General features: G+C 40.1%; 1 protein-coding gene across 2 annotated transcripts in view; it reads left to right on the top strand.

The window, feature by feature from the left end:
• The first annotated feature begins 861 nt into the window (after positions 1-861).
• RAB10 (RAB10, member RAS oncogene family) overlaps positions 862-14,734 on the top strand; it is an 81,751-nt gene continuing 67,878 nt past the window's right edge. The window contains exon 1 of one of the 2 annotated variants that reach the window (XM_087437039.1): positions 862-1,495. In XM_087437039.1, the coding sequence (XP_087293165.1) occupies positions 1,369-1,495 (127 nt within the window). In that variant the 5' untranslated portion in view covers positions 862-1,368. The remainder of the gene's footprint in view (positions 1,496-14,734) is intronic. The other variant, XM_004418267.2, reaches the window with a different exon arrangement.

Raw genomic sequence — 14,734 nt, 5'->3', positions numbered from 1 at the left:
CCGGTGGTTCGATTTTGGCGGCAGAGAGGGGTCTTGCCTCCTCTGTATAGCTCTCTCGGGCTCCCCCCGTATTCCAAAAGGACGGCCAAGGCCTGGAGCGAGTTCTCTGCGTAGAGCACAGCACCGAAGCTTCCACTTCGCGGGGAGGTGCTCCCTGCGCCCAGGTGTTCCTGAGCCCTCCTCTCCTCGCCCTGGAAAGCAGATTACATCATCCCAACCTGAGCAGCGTGGCCAGTTTTTCCATTTCAAACGCCTGCTCTCTTGAACGCCAACTCTTGCTTAAGTAAACCGGGATAGAGCTCTAATGGATCCCCTGTCACGACTAGCCACGAGGGACGGCAGCCCAGGATGCATCTCACTTTAGCAAAGTGGCTATTAAATGACCCAGGGCGCTACTTTTTCTCGCGTTTACGAGCTACACAGGAATACACGGCTACCCACGCCCGTCACTGCGCCAAGACCCTCAGCTAGACACAAACGACACACACGACCCAGGGAATCCCCAGCGCAGCCCGGAGACCGACCCCGGGATGGAAAAACGGGGTCAAGAGGGTCTACTCCAGCGTGCCGCGCCTGCGCAGTCACTAGGCAGCGCCTCCTCGCGGGGCGTGCTCGTAACGCCGCGCACCCTATCAGGCGGCCGCAGGGAGCGCGCCCGCGGCCTCACCCTCTCGCGCCCCGCCCCTCTCTCCTCTCCGCCAAGCCCTAGACCGAGGCTCCAAGACCAGAGCGCGCCACACTCCGCCCCCGCGTGCCCCCACACCCTCTGGCGCGCGTGCGCAGAGGCGGGCCGCAGGGCGAGGGCGCGAGGGGAGGGCGGGCGTACGTCCTTGCGTGCGTCTCAGGCAGCGCGCACGCCGGCGTGAGAGGGCACGGGGAAAAGGTGGCTCTGGCCGGGGCGGCTCGGCTTCCTGTGGCTATGTAGCTGAGCTCGTCGGTTCGGGGTTCTACTTTGCTGCTGTCGCCGCGTCCTAGCGTGGAGTTGCTGCTCGGGAGAGAGACTGTCCTCACGCCCACCGCGCTCCCTCGACGGCAGAGCTTGCTCGCTCGCCCGTGGGAGCGTCCCGGCCGAGCAGCCCTGAAGGGGGAGGGGAGGCCATTTTGTCCCGACCGACTCCCCGGAACCGGGCGGAGCGGCTGGGAGAGGCTGCGGAGCCGCGGTCGCCGCCCTCAGAGGCACCGGACGCCGCACCGTGGGGGCTTCCTCGACGAGGCCGTTCGTAGGTCGCCCGCGCCCTCTCGAGACCCCCGTTTTCCCACGCCTCCCCGGTTCTCCGGCCTGAGAACGCCCGAGCGCGGAGTTGGCCGTAGTGAGAGGGACCGATCCCTTGGGGCCGCCGGCGGCGAGAGCCTGAGCCGCTCCTCCCAATGGCGAAGAAGACGTACGACCTGCTTTTCAAGCTGCTCCTGATCGGGGACTCGGGAGTGGGGAAGACCTGCGTCCTTTTTCGTTTTTCGGATGATGCCTTCAATACCACCTTTATTTCCACCATAGGTAAGACCCGTGGGAGGATGGTGGACGGTCTGTGTAGCTGCAAACCGTTTCTTTTACTCCAGACATCTTGCTTCCCGTAATATACGCCTTTGTTTCAGCGATTCCGATTCCAAGCGACAGACCAAGTTGCTGTTTGAATCGGCATCGAGCTTACTGGGGCGGGGTCTTCCCATGCTCTCCACCCGGTCTTTCGCTTTCAGGTCTCCCACTCTGCTCCGTGCCTGCTGTTACAAAATATGCAGCATTTACAGCGTTCCAGAATCCTATTTCTTTAAGCGACTAGAGTGGCTTTTTCCATGTTTGTGTGGCGTTCCTAGATGTACGATATTTTTAAGGGATTTGTTTTAGTGGTTGGGATTGAAGCAGTAGTAGTCATTTGGTAAAAGCCTGAATTTATACTTCAGGGCAAAGAGAAAATTCTCTATGGTCATAACTTAGAGTAAACTTGAGGATTTGTGTGTGGAATAATTAAAGCAAATTAGAGGGGAAAAGTGAGTTGCCTCGCGTTGACTAATCCATTGATGTGTCAAACAATCGGAGGCTCTTCGTGCTTGGAGTGGGACTCGGGCATGTTTGCCTCACAGTGCTTTTCCAGACGTCCACAGAAGCAGTAATCTTAAGGGCGATGATCGGTTTCTGTCCTCACACCCGAAAGAATGAACTTCTCCCTTCGATTTTACTTCACGCTGGAATTTACAGGAAAGTATTCTGCGAGACACAGCCCTAGGACTTCTAATGTACTTTCACCTTATGTTTCAGAATTACTTAGTGTGGAAGTAAGAGCTAAAGATTGAGGGTTTTAGTCGGTTTCCCCTTTAGGAAAAGAAAAAAGAAGGCTCTAGGAAAGTCCCTTTCGACTCTGGTTAGAAAATGTAGTGGCATTAACATGAATTGTGTTAAATGAATTGTCTGTGAAACCCATTTTTTCCCCCCACACAATATATTTCTTAAAGGACATATGATTGCTTCTGTCACTTGGAGCCCAGCACTCAGCATTGGGGCAGTGCAGTGAAACCTATTTTAACCCATTTTAAGTGTAACTAGTTCTATATTGAGACGATTTTAAAAAGCAACTGCTGTCTTTTTTGAACTCTGGGAATTGTCAAAATTAAAACTAATTTCAGATAATCTGTAGCATTACTGGAATCATTGATTTAGATTTCTTAAGACAAATATTTATTACCTACTCAATTCATTCTCATAAAACTAATTATACTGAAATTAAATTGGGCAAGTGACCATTTTAAAATGATTTTGATTTTACTCCTTTTTGTGGGGGGAGGGACGTCATCGTAATCGTAATCATTATTTCCTGAGTATCATACTGTTCCCTGTCATAAATTTCATGAAACTTAGAACTTGTTTTCTGCCTGTGGGTTAACACTTCCTACCACTAAATTTGCTTTTAATATTCCACTTTTAGCTGTAGCTGGGTGGATCAGGTAGTTAGGTAGTTCAGCAAATATTTATTGAGCACCTAATGCTAGGCACTGTTTTGGGCACTGGGGGTAAGTGGTGAACACAATAGACTCCTTGAGGAATGATCTAGCGAGGACAATCACAGTAGAGTGTGGAAAGTGCTCTGATAGGGGTAAGCATAGGGAGGAGGGGTGACTCGCTTAAATTGTGAGGAGTCTGGGTAGGCTTGCATGGAGATGATATCTAAAATGAAGCCTGAAGGACAAATAGGAATTGGACCAAAGGAGTGGGATAGGCCCTGCCTGGAGAAGGGAGCATAGAGTAAACCTGTAGTAAAATCAGGGATTTAATTCATGTTGTCAACTTTAACCTGCCATTGAGAAGGGTGGGGGTGGAGAGTAGGAAGCAAAGCATTAACTCCATGTACTTCAGTCTTTTTGTAATGGGTACATGCCCACAACTAAAACCCAATCCTGTAAGATAATGACTTAATTTTATGTAGTCCTTTTGTTAGGGAAAATGTGTGGTGATTTTGGATTAAGCCTGCTGGATTGGAATCCTAGTTCCACAGGTTACTAGTTGTGGGACTTGGGCAAGTTACTTAATTTCTGCTTCTGTTTCTTCTTTAAACAGTGTTAATAATCGTGTCTACACATAGGGTGTTTGTGAGAATTTTATGGGTCAATGAGAGTAAAGCATGGTGCCAGGCACACTGTAGGAGCACAGTGCATATTAGCTATATATATATAGAATATGTGACTCTTCTGCTGAAGTGTGGCAGAACAAGTTACTGTAGGGATTGAATGCTGTGCATACAGTAGTGACCCAAATATTTGTTAGTGCTCTGATAGACAATTTCACTTTAGACACTGAAACTTTCATATTTTGATATAAAAATGTTTGATATGGTTGATATTTTGATATAGAAGATATATTGAACAGTGTAAGCTGAGAAATGAATAAATACAGAAGTATAAAATTCTCAGTACTGTACAGCTCCAACACATTGCATGTGTTGGCCCTGTGTGTAGGTTTAGAAGTCTACTATTTTCTTCAATCCGTGCTATCCAACAGAAATATGTGAGCCACATAGATAATATTTTTTACTGTCACATTAAAAAAAGTGAAAGAAATTAATATATTTTAACTCAATTTTTTAATCCAAAATATTATCATTTTATTATGTAATTAAGATTAAAAAGTTATTTAGATATTTTACATTGTTTTTCTCCAGTGCATATGTTATCCTTACAGCTCATTTCAGTTTAGATTAGGCACAATCTGAGTGCTAGTAGTCACATTCAAGTCACAATTCAAGTGCTCAGTGGTCACATGTGGCTAGTGGCTATCATAATGGACAGTTCATATCTGAACAGTCTCAACTAGCCAGTTGGCTAATGTGCAGATATCTAGAAATACTTCAAATGTATACTACTTTTAGGACATTTTTTTATCAGTTGACTGGAGTTGTTTCTGTTTTTGTTTTGTTTTGCTTTTTTTTTTTTAAATTTAGAGCATTCTCTAGTTATGAATGATAGTGAAATTTGAGTTGTCACTTGATTGTTAAAACCTCCTGAGATGTGAAGTAGTAGTTACCTTGCAGGTGTTCAGAAGGGCCCAAGTGCCAATATAAGGCAGGCCCTCATTATTTCAGGCACAGTCATTTTAGCTCCTTACTGATTATTGATTCTTGGAAGAATTTTTATAGGCTTATGGTGCTTACTTATAGCGCTTACAAAGACTACTGTATTTAAATTTTTCTGTATACTTTCAATCCCCACACATCTATATCAGAACTTATGTATGATATTTATGGTCAGATTTATTGCAGACAGAGTTGCAAAGACATATTACTGGTATGTTCCACACTCACCAATCTCAAAATGAATCCAAGGGCACAAGAATATAAGTTGCACAAGGGAAGAGATCTTTGTCTTTTTTTTTTTTTTGCTGATAGGTGCTAAGCACCTAGAAGAGTCCCTGCATTTAATGGGTTCATGATAAATAATGAGTGAGGGCAGGCAGACAGGTAGTACAATCAAGATCCTCTAATATAGAATTGTGATCAGTTTTATTTTAATATTTTCCTTTCTACCTCCTTTCTGAGCATTATATATGTGAAGTAGATTGGGATTAGATTTTACTGAAAAATATTAGCTCTTTGGCTAATATAGTAATTTTAGGGTAGAACTGGTCTTGGAAATTCAAAGATTGTTTGAAAAGTGTTTGCTAAAGAGAGTTACTGGTTTTGGATGAGTGGATTTCAGTGGTTGATTTGACCATAACCCTCTTGGCAGTATGAGCTCAGGAAAGCATTACGCTTTAGCCATATAGTAGTTTCATGGACTTGTCCCAAAGCAGAAATTTTAGCGGACTCTTTTACTGAATGTGCTGCCTTTTGGTGTTGTTAATCCTCCCTTCACCCCTAGACTTATTATTACTTTTTCCATAGGGAATATCTTTCATTGGGAAATGGAGTCTCTGGGCTCCATGCAAGAAATTAGTAAGAGGCTCTTGCCTCTGTGAGAGGTATACAGAATGCATCCTTTTTGTTGTCTTACTGAGTGTTTTTGCTAAGTTTTGGAACAGTAGGATGGTTCCACTCACTTGCATTTAAGAACTGGTAGATTAAATTGAGTCGAGCCCGTTTTATATGGAGAGGCTGCTTTTTAGAGAAATGAGCAAAACCTCTGTCATATTAATTGTGTCTGGACTTTGCTGTGATACCAAGGCAGTGGCTCATGCTGCAGAAATGCCAGAGTTCCTGCTGAATTTCTTTCATTTGAACACATATTTTTAGGATTGATTAAAAACTACCCAGACATTTTCTCAAAGAAGGTATATGCATTGCCAATAAGCACATGAAAAGGTGTTCAGCATCACTAATCATTAGGGAAATGCAAATCAAAACCACTATGAGATGTCACTTCACACCCGTTAGGATGACTGACATCAAAAATGAACTTTGGGGGGCTAGCCGGGTGGTGTAGTTGTTAAGTTTGCACACTCCGCTTCAGTGGCCCAGGGTTCGTGGGTTTGGATCCCGGGTGCGGACCTACGCACCGCTTATCAATGCCATGCTGTGGCAGGCGTCACACATAAAATAGAGGAAGATGGACACGGATGTTAGCTCAGGGCCAATCTTCCTCAGCAAAAAAAAAACCCCAAAACAAAACAAAAATGAACTTTGTCATACAATTATCTGTTCAAGTCCCTGCTTTCAATTCTTTTGGATATATACCTAGAAGTGGAATTGCTGGATCACATGGTAATTCTATTTTTAATTTTTTGAGAAAACACCATGGTGTTTTCCACAGTGGCTGCACTGTTTTACATTCTCACAACCACTGCACCAGGGTTCCAATTTCTCCTCATGCTCATCAACACTTGTTATTGTCTGTTTAGCAGCATTCTTCACAATAGCCAAAAGGTGGAAACAACCCAAATGTCCATCGAGGGATGAATGGATACACAAAGTGTAGTATATACATACAATGAAGTATTCAGCCTTAACAAAGAATGAAATTCTGATATGTGCTACAACATGGATAAACCTTGAAAACCTTGTACTAAGTGAAACAAGCCAGACACAAAAGGACAAATATTGTGTGGAATTACTTATATGAGGTACCTAGAATAGGCAAATTCATAGACAAAGTAGAATAGTGGTTGGGGACTGGGTAATGGGGAGTTATTGCTTAATGGGTACAGAGTTTCAGTTATTGGGGAATTATTGCTTAATGGGTACAGAGTTTCAGTTTGGGAAGATGAAAAAGTTGTGGAAATGGATAGTGGTGATGGTTGCATAACTGTGAATATGTTTAATGCCACTGAATTGTACACTTTAAAATGGTTAAATGTGCAAAAAGACAAATACTGTATAATTCCGCTTATATGAGGTATCTAAAGTTGTCAAATTCATAGAAACAGAAAGTTGAATGGTGGAGGTAGAATAATAGTCCCCCAGGGACTGGAGGGAGGTGGAAATAGGGAATTGTTTAATGGGTATAGAGTTTCAGTTTTGTAAGATGAAAAAGTTCTGGAGATCTGTTGTACAGCAGTGTGAATATACTTTACACTATTGCACTGTCCAGTAACACTGGTTAAGATGGTAGATTTTGTGTGTTTTCTTACCACAAATTAAAAAAATGGTTTAAATGATAAATTTTATGATATTTTACTACCCCCCCCACAATCCCAAAAAGCAAAAACTGTCCTACACTTGACCCAGCTTTCTAATTTTTATTTATTTATTTATTTTTTCCCCCAAAGCCCCAGTAGATAGTTGTATGTCATAGCTGCACATCCTTCTAGTTGCTGTATGTGGGACGCGGCCTCAGCATGGCCGGAGAAGCGGTGCGTTGGTGCGCGCCCGGGATCCGAACCTGGGCCGCCAGCAGCGGAGCGCGTGCACTTAACCGCTAAGCCTCGGGGCCAGCCCTTGACCCAGCTTTCTAAGAGAGCATTTGATCGCAGACGGCCCCTCATTGTTCCATGCGATAGTTACTGTTGACCAGTGGTCATTGAATCAAGAGGATCCGTTATGGTACTCTTCCATGCTTTAGTGTCACTGGTTTATACTTTTAGATGTTGAAGGCACATTTGTCTTTTTGTTGTGTGTATCTACATAGAACTCCTTGGAGTGTTAGAATCATGGAATGTTAATGCAAGAAAGAGCCCTGCAATGAATTTTAAGAGTCAGGAAACTGAGGTTGGTTAGGTGAAGTAACTTCCAAAAGATTATATGGCTAATTAGTGAAAGAGTTTTGACCAGAATCCAGATCCAGGCCCGTTCGTGACCATGTTTCTCGTTCTGAGAATTTCATTATTTTGTTTAAAAAAATTAATGATAAGATAATTCTCCTACTCATCAATTTCAGTTTGAAAAGTGGAGTTGCAGATGTTTTTGTTGTTGTTTTGTTTTTGTTTTGATGGGAGTGGGGAGGTAACAAATCTCAGCACCAAATATCAAGGGAGTTTGTTCAGGATACTTGCCCTTTGCCAACTTAGAGCATAACAGAGCAGAGCTGAGCTGATAATGTTAGGAATAATTATTTTTTTTTTTATAATTTTTTTTTTAAATTTATTAATTTATTTTTCCCCCCAAAGCCCCAGTAGATAGTTGTATGTCATAGCTGCACATCCTTCTAGTTGCTGTATGTGGGACGCGGCCTCAGCATGGCCGGAGAAGTGGTGCGTCCGTGCGTGCCCGGGATCCGAACCCGGGCCGGCCCAGGAATAATTATTTTCTTTTCAAGAATTATAATGTATAATGGTATACAAGATGTGGCAAAGAAAATACTGATATTCCAGTTTGGTTTGTAAAAGGCAAAGAGTGATAGGAGAAATACTGGCAATCTGTTGCAGCTTTTACCAGTACAAGGTTGCCCAGTCAGTGCTGTGGTAGCAGCTGTGATTAACAGAGAAATAGAGGCTTGTCGAGTGTTGATTTACAAATAAGATCGTTATTTAGCACAAAATATAAATTGTGTGATTAGCTAACGAGATCTGCATGGGAAAACTGCTTATGGAGATGGTTCAGTCATCAAGGGAGAGTTTAAAGGAGCTACAGAGTGTGTTGAGGTTAATGGAATGTTGTCTGAACCCCGTAAGACTGATAAAAAAGTCCTGTAAAGGTCGTGGATTTGTTTCCTTCAAATAGATGAATATTGGGGGTTAATGAATAAGTTCTTTAAATATGAATTATAAGAAAAGGAATTTGAAAAGATGACTAGAATAAAATTTTGATGAAGAAAACTTACCTGAAGGGAAATCTGAAATGATAAAAAAATTTTCTTTAAAGACAGTGCCATATATTTTGGGTTACAAACAGAAGTGATTACTTGATGCTTATCGTTCTTTCCAGAGATGAAAAGTAATATGTTTTTGAGGAAAACAGCAACTGGTGATGGAACACTGAATTTCCAGTATGACCCAGAAACAGCATCCAAGGTTGTAAAACATTAGAAAATGGAAAAACCATTATTCTGGAGACTGAAAAAGTACAACGTATCAAAATCAACAGAGGACAGTGTTCATTTGTTTCTTTCATATCAATAGCAGTGCTTATGCAGACTTTTTTAATTGAAATTTTATTAAGGCAATTATAGATTCACATGCAGTTGTAAAAAATAACACAGAGGGATCCCTTGTGCACTTTGTCCAGTTTCTCTCAATGGTAACATTTTGTGAAACTATGGTATAATATCACAATCAGGATATTGACATCCGGTGCAATACACCAATCTTATTCAGATTTCCCAAGTTTTACTTGTACATTCATGCGTTGCTTAATGACGAGAATATGTCCTGAGAAATGCACTGTTAGGCGATTCTGTCATTGTGCAAACATAGAGTGTACTTACACAAACCTAGATGGTATAGCCTCCTACACACTTAGGCTATATGGTATAGCCTGTTGCTGCTAAAGTACAAACCTATACAGAATGTTACTGTACTGACTACTGTTGGTGCTTGTAACACAATGGTATTTGTGTATCTGAACTTAGCTAAACATAGAAAAGGTTCGGTAAAAATACAGTATAAAAGATAAAAAATGGTACATCTGTATAGGGCACTTAACCATGAATGGAGCTTGTAGGACTGGGAATTACTCTGGGTAAGTTAATGAGAGGTGAGTGAATGTGAAGGCCTAGGACATTACTATACACTACTGTAGACTTTATAAACACTGTACACTTAGGCTACACTAAATTTATAAAAAATATTTTTCTTTCTTCAATAGTAAATTAACCTTAGCTAACTGTAACTTTTTTATTTTAAAATAAGAATAAAAATATAGTATAGTAAATACATAAACCATTAACAGTCATTTATTATTATTATAATAATATACTTTTATACAACTGACAGCACAGTAGGTGTGTTTACGACAGCATCACCACAAACACATGGGTAATGCATTGCGCTATGATGTTACGAGGGCACAGGCGATAGGAAATTTTCATCTCTTATAATCTTATGGGACCACCGTTGTATATGGGGTCTCTTGTTGACTGAAACCTCATTATGTGGTGCATGACTGTACAGGCATACCTCAGAGACATTGCAGGTTTGATTCCAGACCATTGAAATAAAGCGAGTCACGTGAATTTTTTGTTTTTCCAGTGCATATAAAATTTATACTATACTGTAGTCTGTTAATTGTGCAATAGCATTGTGTCTAAAAAAACAATGTACATACCTTATTTAAAGAATACTTATTGCTAAAAAATGCTAACCATCATCTGAGTCTTCAGAGAGTTGTAATCTTTTTGCTGGTAGAAGGTCTTGTAAAAAACGCAGTATCTGCAAAGTGCAATAGAACGAAGTATGCGTGTACTTTTGTGTGTGTGTGTGCATGTATTAAATTCTCTACAGTTTTATCACTTGTGTACATTCATGTAGCCCACCACAGTGATGATACTGAACTTCCAAGGGACAAGGATCCTTCAGGTTCTTTTTTAACTATACCTCTTTCTTCTGGTCCCCCTCCATTTCTCCCCTCCAAAAATTTGTACTCCATTTATAAAATTTTGTCATTTCACAAATGTTATATAAATGGAATCATACAAGATGTGACCTTTTGAGATTGGCTTTTGTTCCCTCAGTATAATTCCCTGGAGATTCATCCAAGTTGTTGTTTGCATCACTTCTCTTTTGTTGTTGAGTAGCATTCCATGGTATGCATGCATTTACCATAGTTTGTTTAACTATTCACCCATTGAGGAGCATCTGGGCTGATTCCGGTTTTTGGCTGTTATAAATAAAGCTGCTATGAATATTTGTGTATAGGTTTTTGTATGATCATAAGTTTTTATTTATCTGAGATAAATACCCAATAGTACAATTTCTGCGTCACATGGTAATTACAGGTTTAGTTTTATAAGAAATTACCAAACAGTGCCCCATACCCTTCTACATTCCTGCCAGCTGTGTATGAGTGATCCAGTTCTCTGCATCCTCGCTAGCATTTGGTGGTGTTACTATTTTGTATTTTAGCTAATCTGGTAAGTGTGTAGTGATAATCTCATTGTGGTTTTAATTTTCATTCCCCTGATGGCCAGAGGTGTTGCAAAGTCTTTTTATATCCTAAATTTGCCATCTGTATATCCTCTGGTGAAATGTCTGTTCATGTCAGTTGCTCATTTTCTAGTTGGATTGTTTTTTTTTTTTTTTTTTTTTTTTTTTACTGTTGAGTTTTGAGAGTTCTTTATACATTTTAGATACTAGTCCTTTGTTGGATATTTGGTTTGCAAGTATTTTCTCCCAGTCTACAGCTTGTCTTTTCTTTTTCACATGGGCTTTCGCAGAACAAAAATTTTTAATTTTTTATATATACTTTTAATTTTAATTTTTTTAATTCAGGTAACATTGGTTTATAACATTATATAAATTTCAGGTGTACATCATTATGTTTGTTTCTGTGTAGACTACATCACATTCTCTACCCAAAGACTAATTACCGTCCATCACCGTACACTTGTGCCCTGTCACGCCTTTTGCCCTCCCCCACTTCCCCTCTGGTAACCACCAATTTAATCTCTGTATCTATGTGTGTGTTGTTTTTATCTTCTACTTATGAGTGAAATCATATGGTATTTGACTTTCTCCGTCTGATTTATTTCACTTGGCATAATACCCTCAAGGTCCATCTGTGTTGTCACAAATAGCAAGATTTCATCTTTTTTTTTTTTTATAGCTGAGTAGTATTCCATTGTGTACACATACCACATCTTCTTTGTCCAGTCATCCCTTGATGGACGCTTAGGTTATTTCCAAGTCTTGGCTATTGTAAATAATGCCTCAGTGAACATAGGAGTTGCATGTATCTTTACTCGTTCATGTTTTCCTGTTCTTTGGAAAGTACCCAGCAGTGGAATAGGTGGATCATATGGTAGTCCTATTCTTAATTTTTTGAGGACTCCTCTCTCTGTTTTCCATAGGGGCTGCACCAGTTTGCATTCCCACCTGCAGTGTATGTGAGTTCTCTTTCCGCCACATCCTCTCCAACACCTGTTATATTTTGTCTTGTTAATTATAGCCATTCTGATGGGCTTGAAGTGATAACTCATTGTAGTTTTGATTTGCATTTCCCTAATAATTAGTGATGTTGAACATCTTTTCATGTGCTTGTTGGCGATCTGTATATCTTCTTGGGAAAAATATCTGTTCAGATCTTTTGCCCATTTTTTAATTAGGTTGTTTGTTTCTTTGTTGTTGAGATGTATGAGTTCTTTATATATTTTGGAGATTAAGCCCTTATCAGATATATGGTTTGCAAGTATCTTCTCCCAGTTGTTAGATTTTCTTTTCATTTTGTTGATGGTTAAAAAAATTTTTAATTTTGATGAAGTCTTTTTTTTTTATGGATCATGCTTTTGGTGTCTAAGAACTCTGTCTAGTCCTAGATCCTGAAGATTTTCTTCTGTATTTTTTTCTATAATTTTTATAGTTTTATGTTTACATGTGAGTTTATGATGTATTTTGATCTTTATGATTTTTTTTGTCTATGGATTGGATATTCACTTGCTCCAATACCATTTATTGAATGTGTGGGCTTTTTTTTTTTTTTTTTTTTTTTAAATATCATATAGTCAGTCAGATGATGCAGATGTTCTGGAGGCTTCAGAGATTCTGTGTGACCCTAGAGGAGTGAAAATGGACTTAGTGATTGGCTCTTTTATAATAATTTATACTGTTTTTAAAATTAATTTTTATCAGTGATATATACACATATTTGAAATAAAATAATGCTAAAAGATTTATAGTAACAAAAGAAGCAGTCTCTTGTCCCATCCCCTCTCTATTCCCAGTCCTACTCTTCAGAGACATCCTGTAGCTCTTCTGGGTTTTTTTTTTTTTTTTGCTAAGGAAGAGTCACCCTGAGCTAACATCTGTTGCTAATCTTCCTTTTTTTCCCTCTCCCCAAAGCCCCAGTACGTGGTTGTATATTCTAGTTGTAAGTCCTTCTAGTTCTTCTATGTGAGCTGCTGCCACAGCGTGGCTACTGACAGATGAGTGGTGTGGTTCTGTGACCGGGATCCAAACCTGGCCGAAGTGGTGAGAGCGCTGAACTTTAGCCACTAGGCCGTCAGGACTGGCTCTAGCTCTTCTGTTTTATACCTTTATATTTTAAAATGGTTTGCTTATACAGCCATCTCTTAAGTCATTGAGTTAATATTAGATGAAATTTTTAACCTTTTATAATCTCATCCCACTTATCCCAATTTTTTGTTAAATTGATTTCCGGTGGTTACATTAATATCCCCATGTAAATATTTCCTGTCAAGCCATATAGGCTATTATGACTCTATTTCCTTTCCTCTGAAGTTAAAAGTTCTTTATTTGGTTAATTTCCTTTTACCCATTGTCAAGTCTTCCTGCATCCTCCAACAACCTCTCAAAATGATTTTCTATACAGTCAAACCATCAGAGAGAGAAGCCCCCCCCCCCAGACACCTCTCTTCTAGATCTTTTTTCCTTCCTGCTTCAATAATGGATTGGTTATTAACTAGGACTGTTGCACAGTTGTTGCCTTGGGAATTCCCTTAGCCTCTGTCTTGTGTGATACCCTTTTTGGTTTACTGCCTTGGATCATATTATCTATTGGCTTCTTGCAAAAAGGTGCATGGCAAAGGAAATTTTTTGAGACTTTCCATGTTTTACAATGTCTTAATTCTTCTCTTTCACTCAGTTGGAAGTTTGAGAGGGCATAGGATTCTAGGTTGAAAACAATTTTCCCTTAGGATTTTGAAAGCATTACTCTGTTGTCTTCTAGCTTCTGATGTGGCTGGCAAGTCCAATACCATACTGCTTCTTTAAGCGTTATTTGTCGCCTAGTTTGTCTCTGGAAGTTTTCAGATTTTTAAATTTTTTGAATTTCTAGTAACAGATTTCACAATGATGTATCTTAGTAGGTAGGCCTTTTTTAATAAATCCATTGTTCTGAATACTTGGTGGGCCTTTCCAGGTCCTTCATTTCTTGAAGTTTTTCTTGCGTTTTTCCCCCTTATAATTTTCTTCCCTGTATTTTCTGTTTTTAATTGGATGTTGGACTTCCTGATTGATTGTGTAATTTCCTATTTTCCAGCTTTCTTAATTCATTCTGCTTTCTGGGAGATTTCCTTCACTTTATCTTCTAACTTTTCTATTGAAGGTTTTATTTCAGCTGTCATATTTTTAAATTTTTAGTAGCTTTTTCTTGCTTATTCCTTTTTTTTTTTTTTTTAAAGATTTTATTTATTTATTTTTTCCCCCCAAAGCCCCAGTAGATAGTTGTGTGTCATAGCTGCACATCCTTCTAGTTGCTGTATGTGGGACACGGCCTCAGCATGGCCAGAGAAGCAGCACGTCGGTGCGAGCCCGGTATCTGAACCCGGGTCGCCAGCAGTGGAGCGCGCTCACTTAACCACCAAGCCATGGGGCCGGCCTTCTTGCTTATTCCTTAAAATTTGTTTTTTAAAGCATTCTGTTCTTGTTTCATGAATACAATATCTTTTCTTGGAAGATGGCTTGTTTGACGTTTTCTTCTATTTCTTGGCTTTTTCCTTCAAGTTTTCTGTGCTCCCCCCACCCCTACAAGCTGTTTTACTCTATATTTTATTTTAGAGCCTTTCCTCAAACAATTGATGATTTCTGGGTGTACGTTCATAATTAAGAATGGATCCTTAAAAAGATGTTTGCAAGCTCTGTAAGCCTGGGTGAGGCTTTTTAATCTCTGTTTTTTTCAGTCTCATCCCTACACTCTCTTGAGCCTCTTGTTAGAGAATTTCCAGTGTGTCTGTTTCAGATTTTCCAGAGAATAAACCTGTAGACTCC

Source organism: Ceratotherium simum, chromosome 11 (genome assembly GCF_057802395.1).
Source record: "Ceratotherium simum simum isolate JZ-2026a chromosome 11, ASM5780239v1, whole genome shotgun sequence".
Lineage (NCBI taxonomy): Eukaryota > Metazoa > Chordata > Mammalia > Perissodactyla > Rhinocerotidae > Ceratotherium > Ceratotherium simum.
Note: the sequence above shows the minus strand (reverse complement) of the source record. Positions and strands in the feature narration are given on the sequence as shown.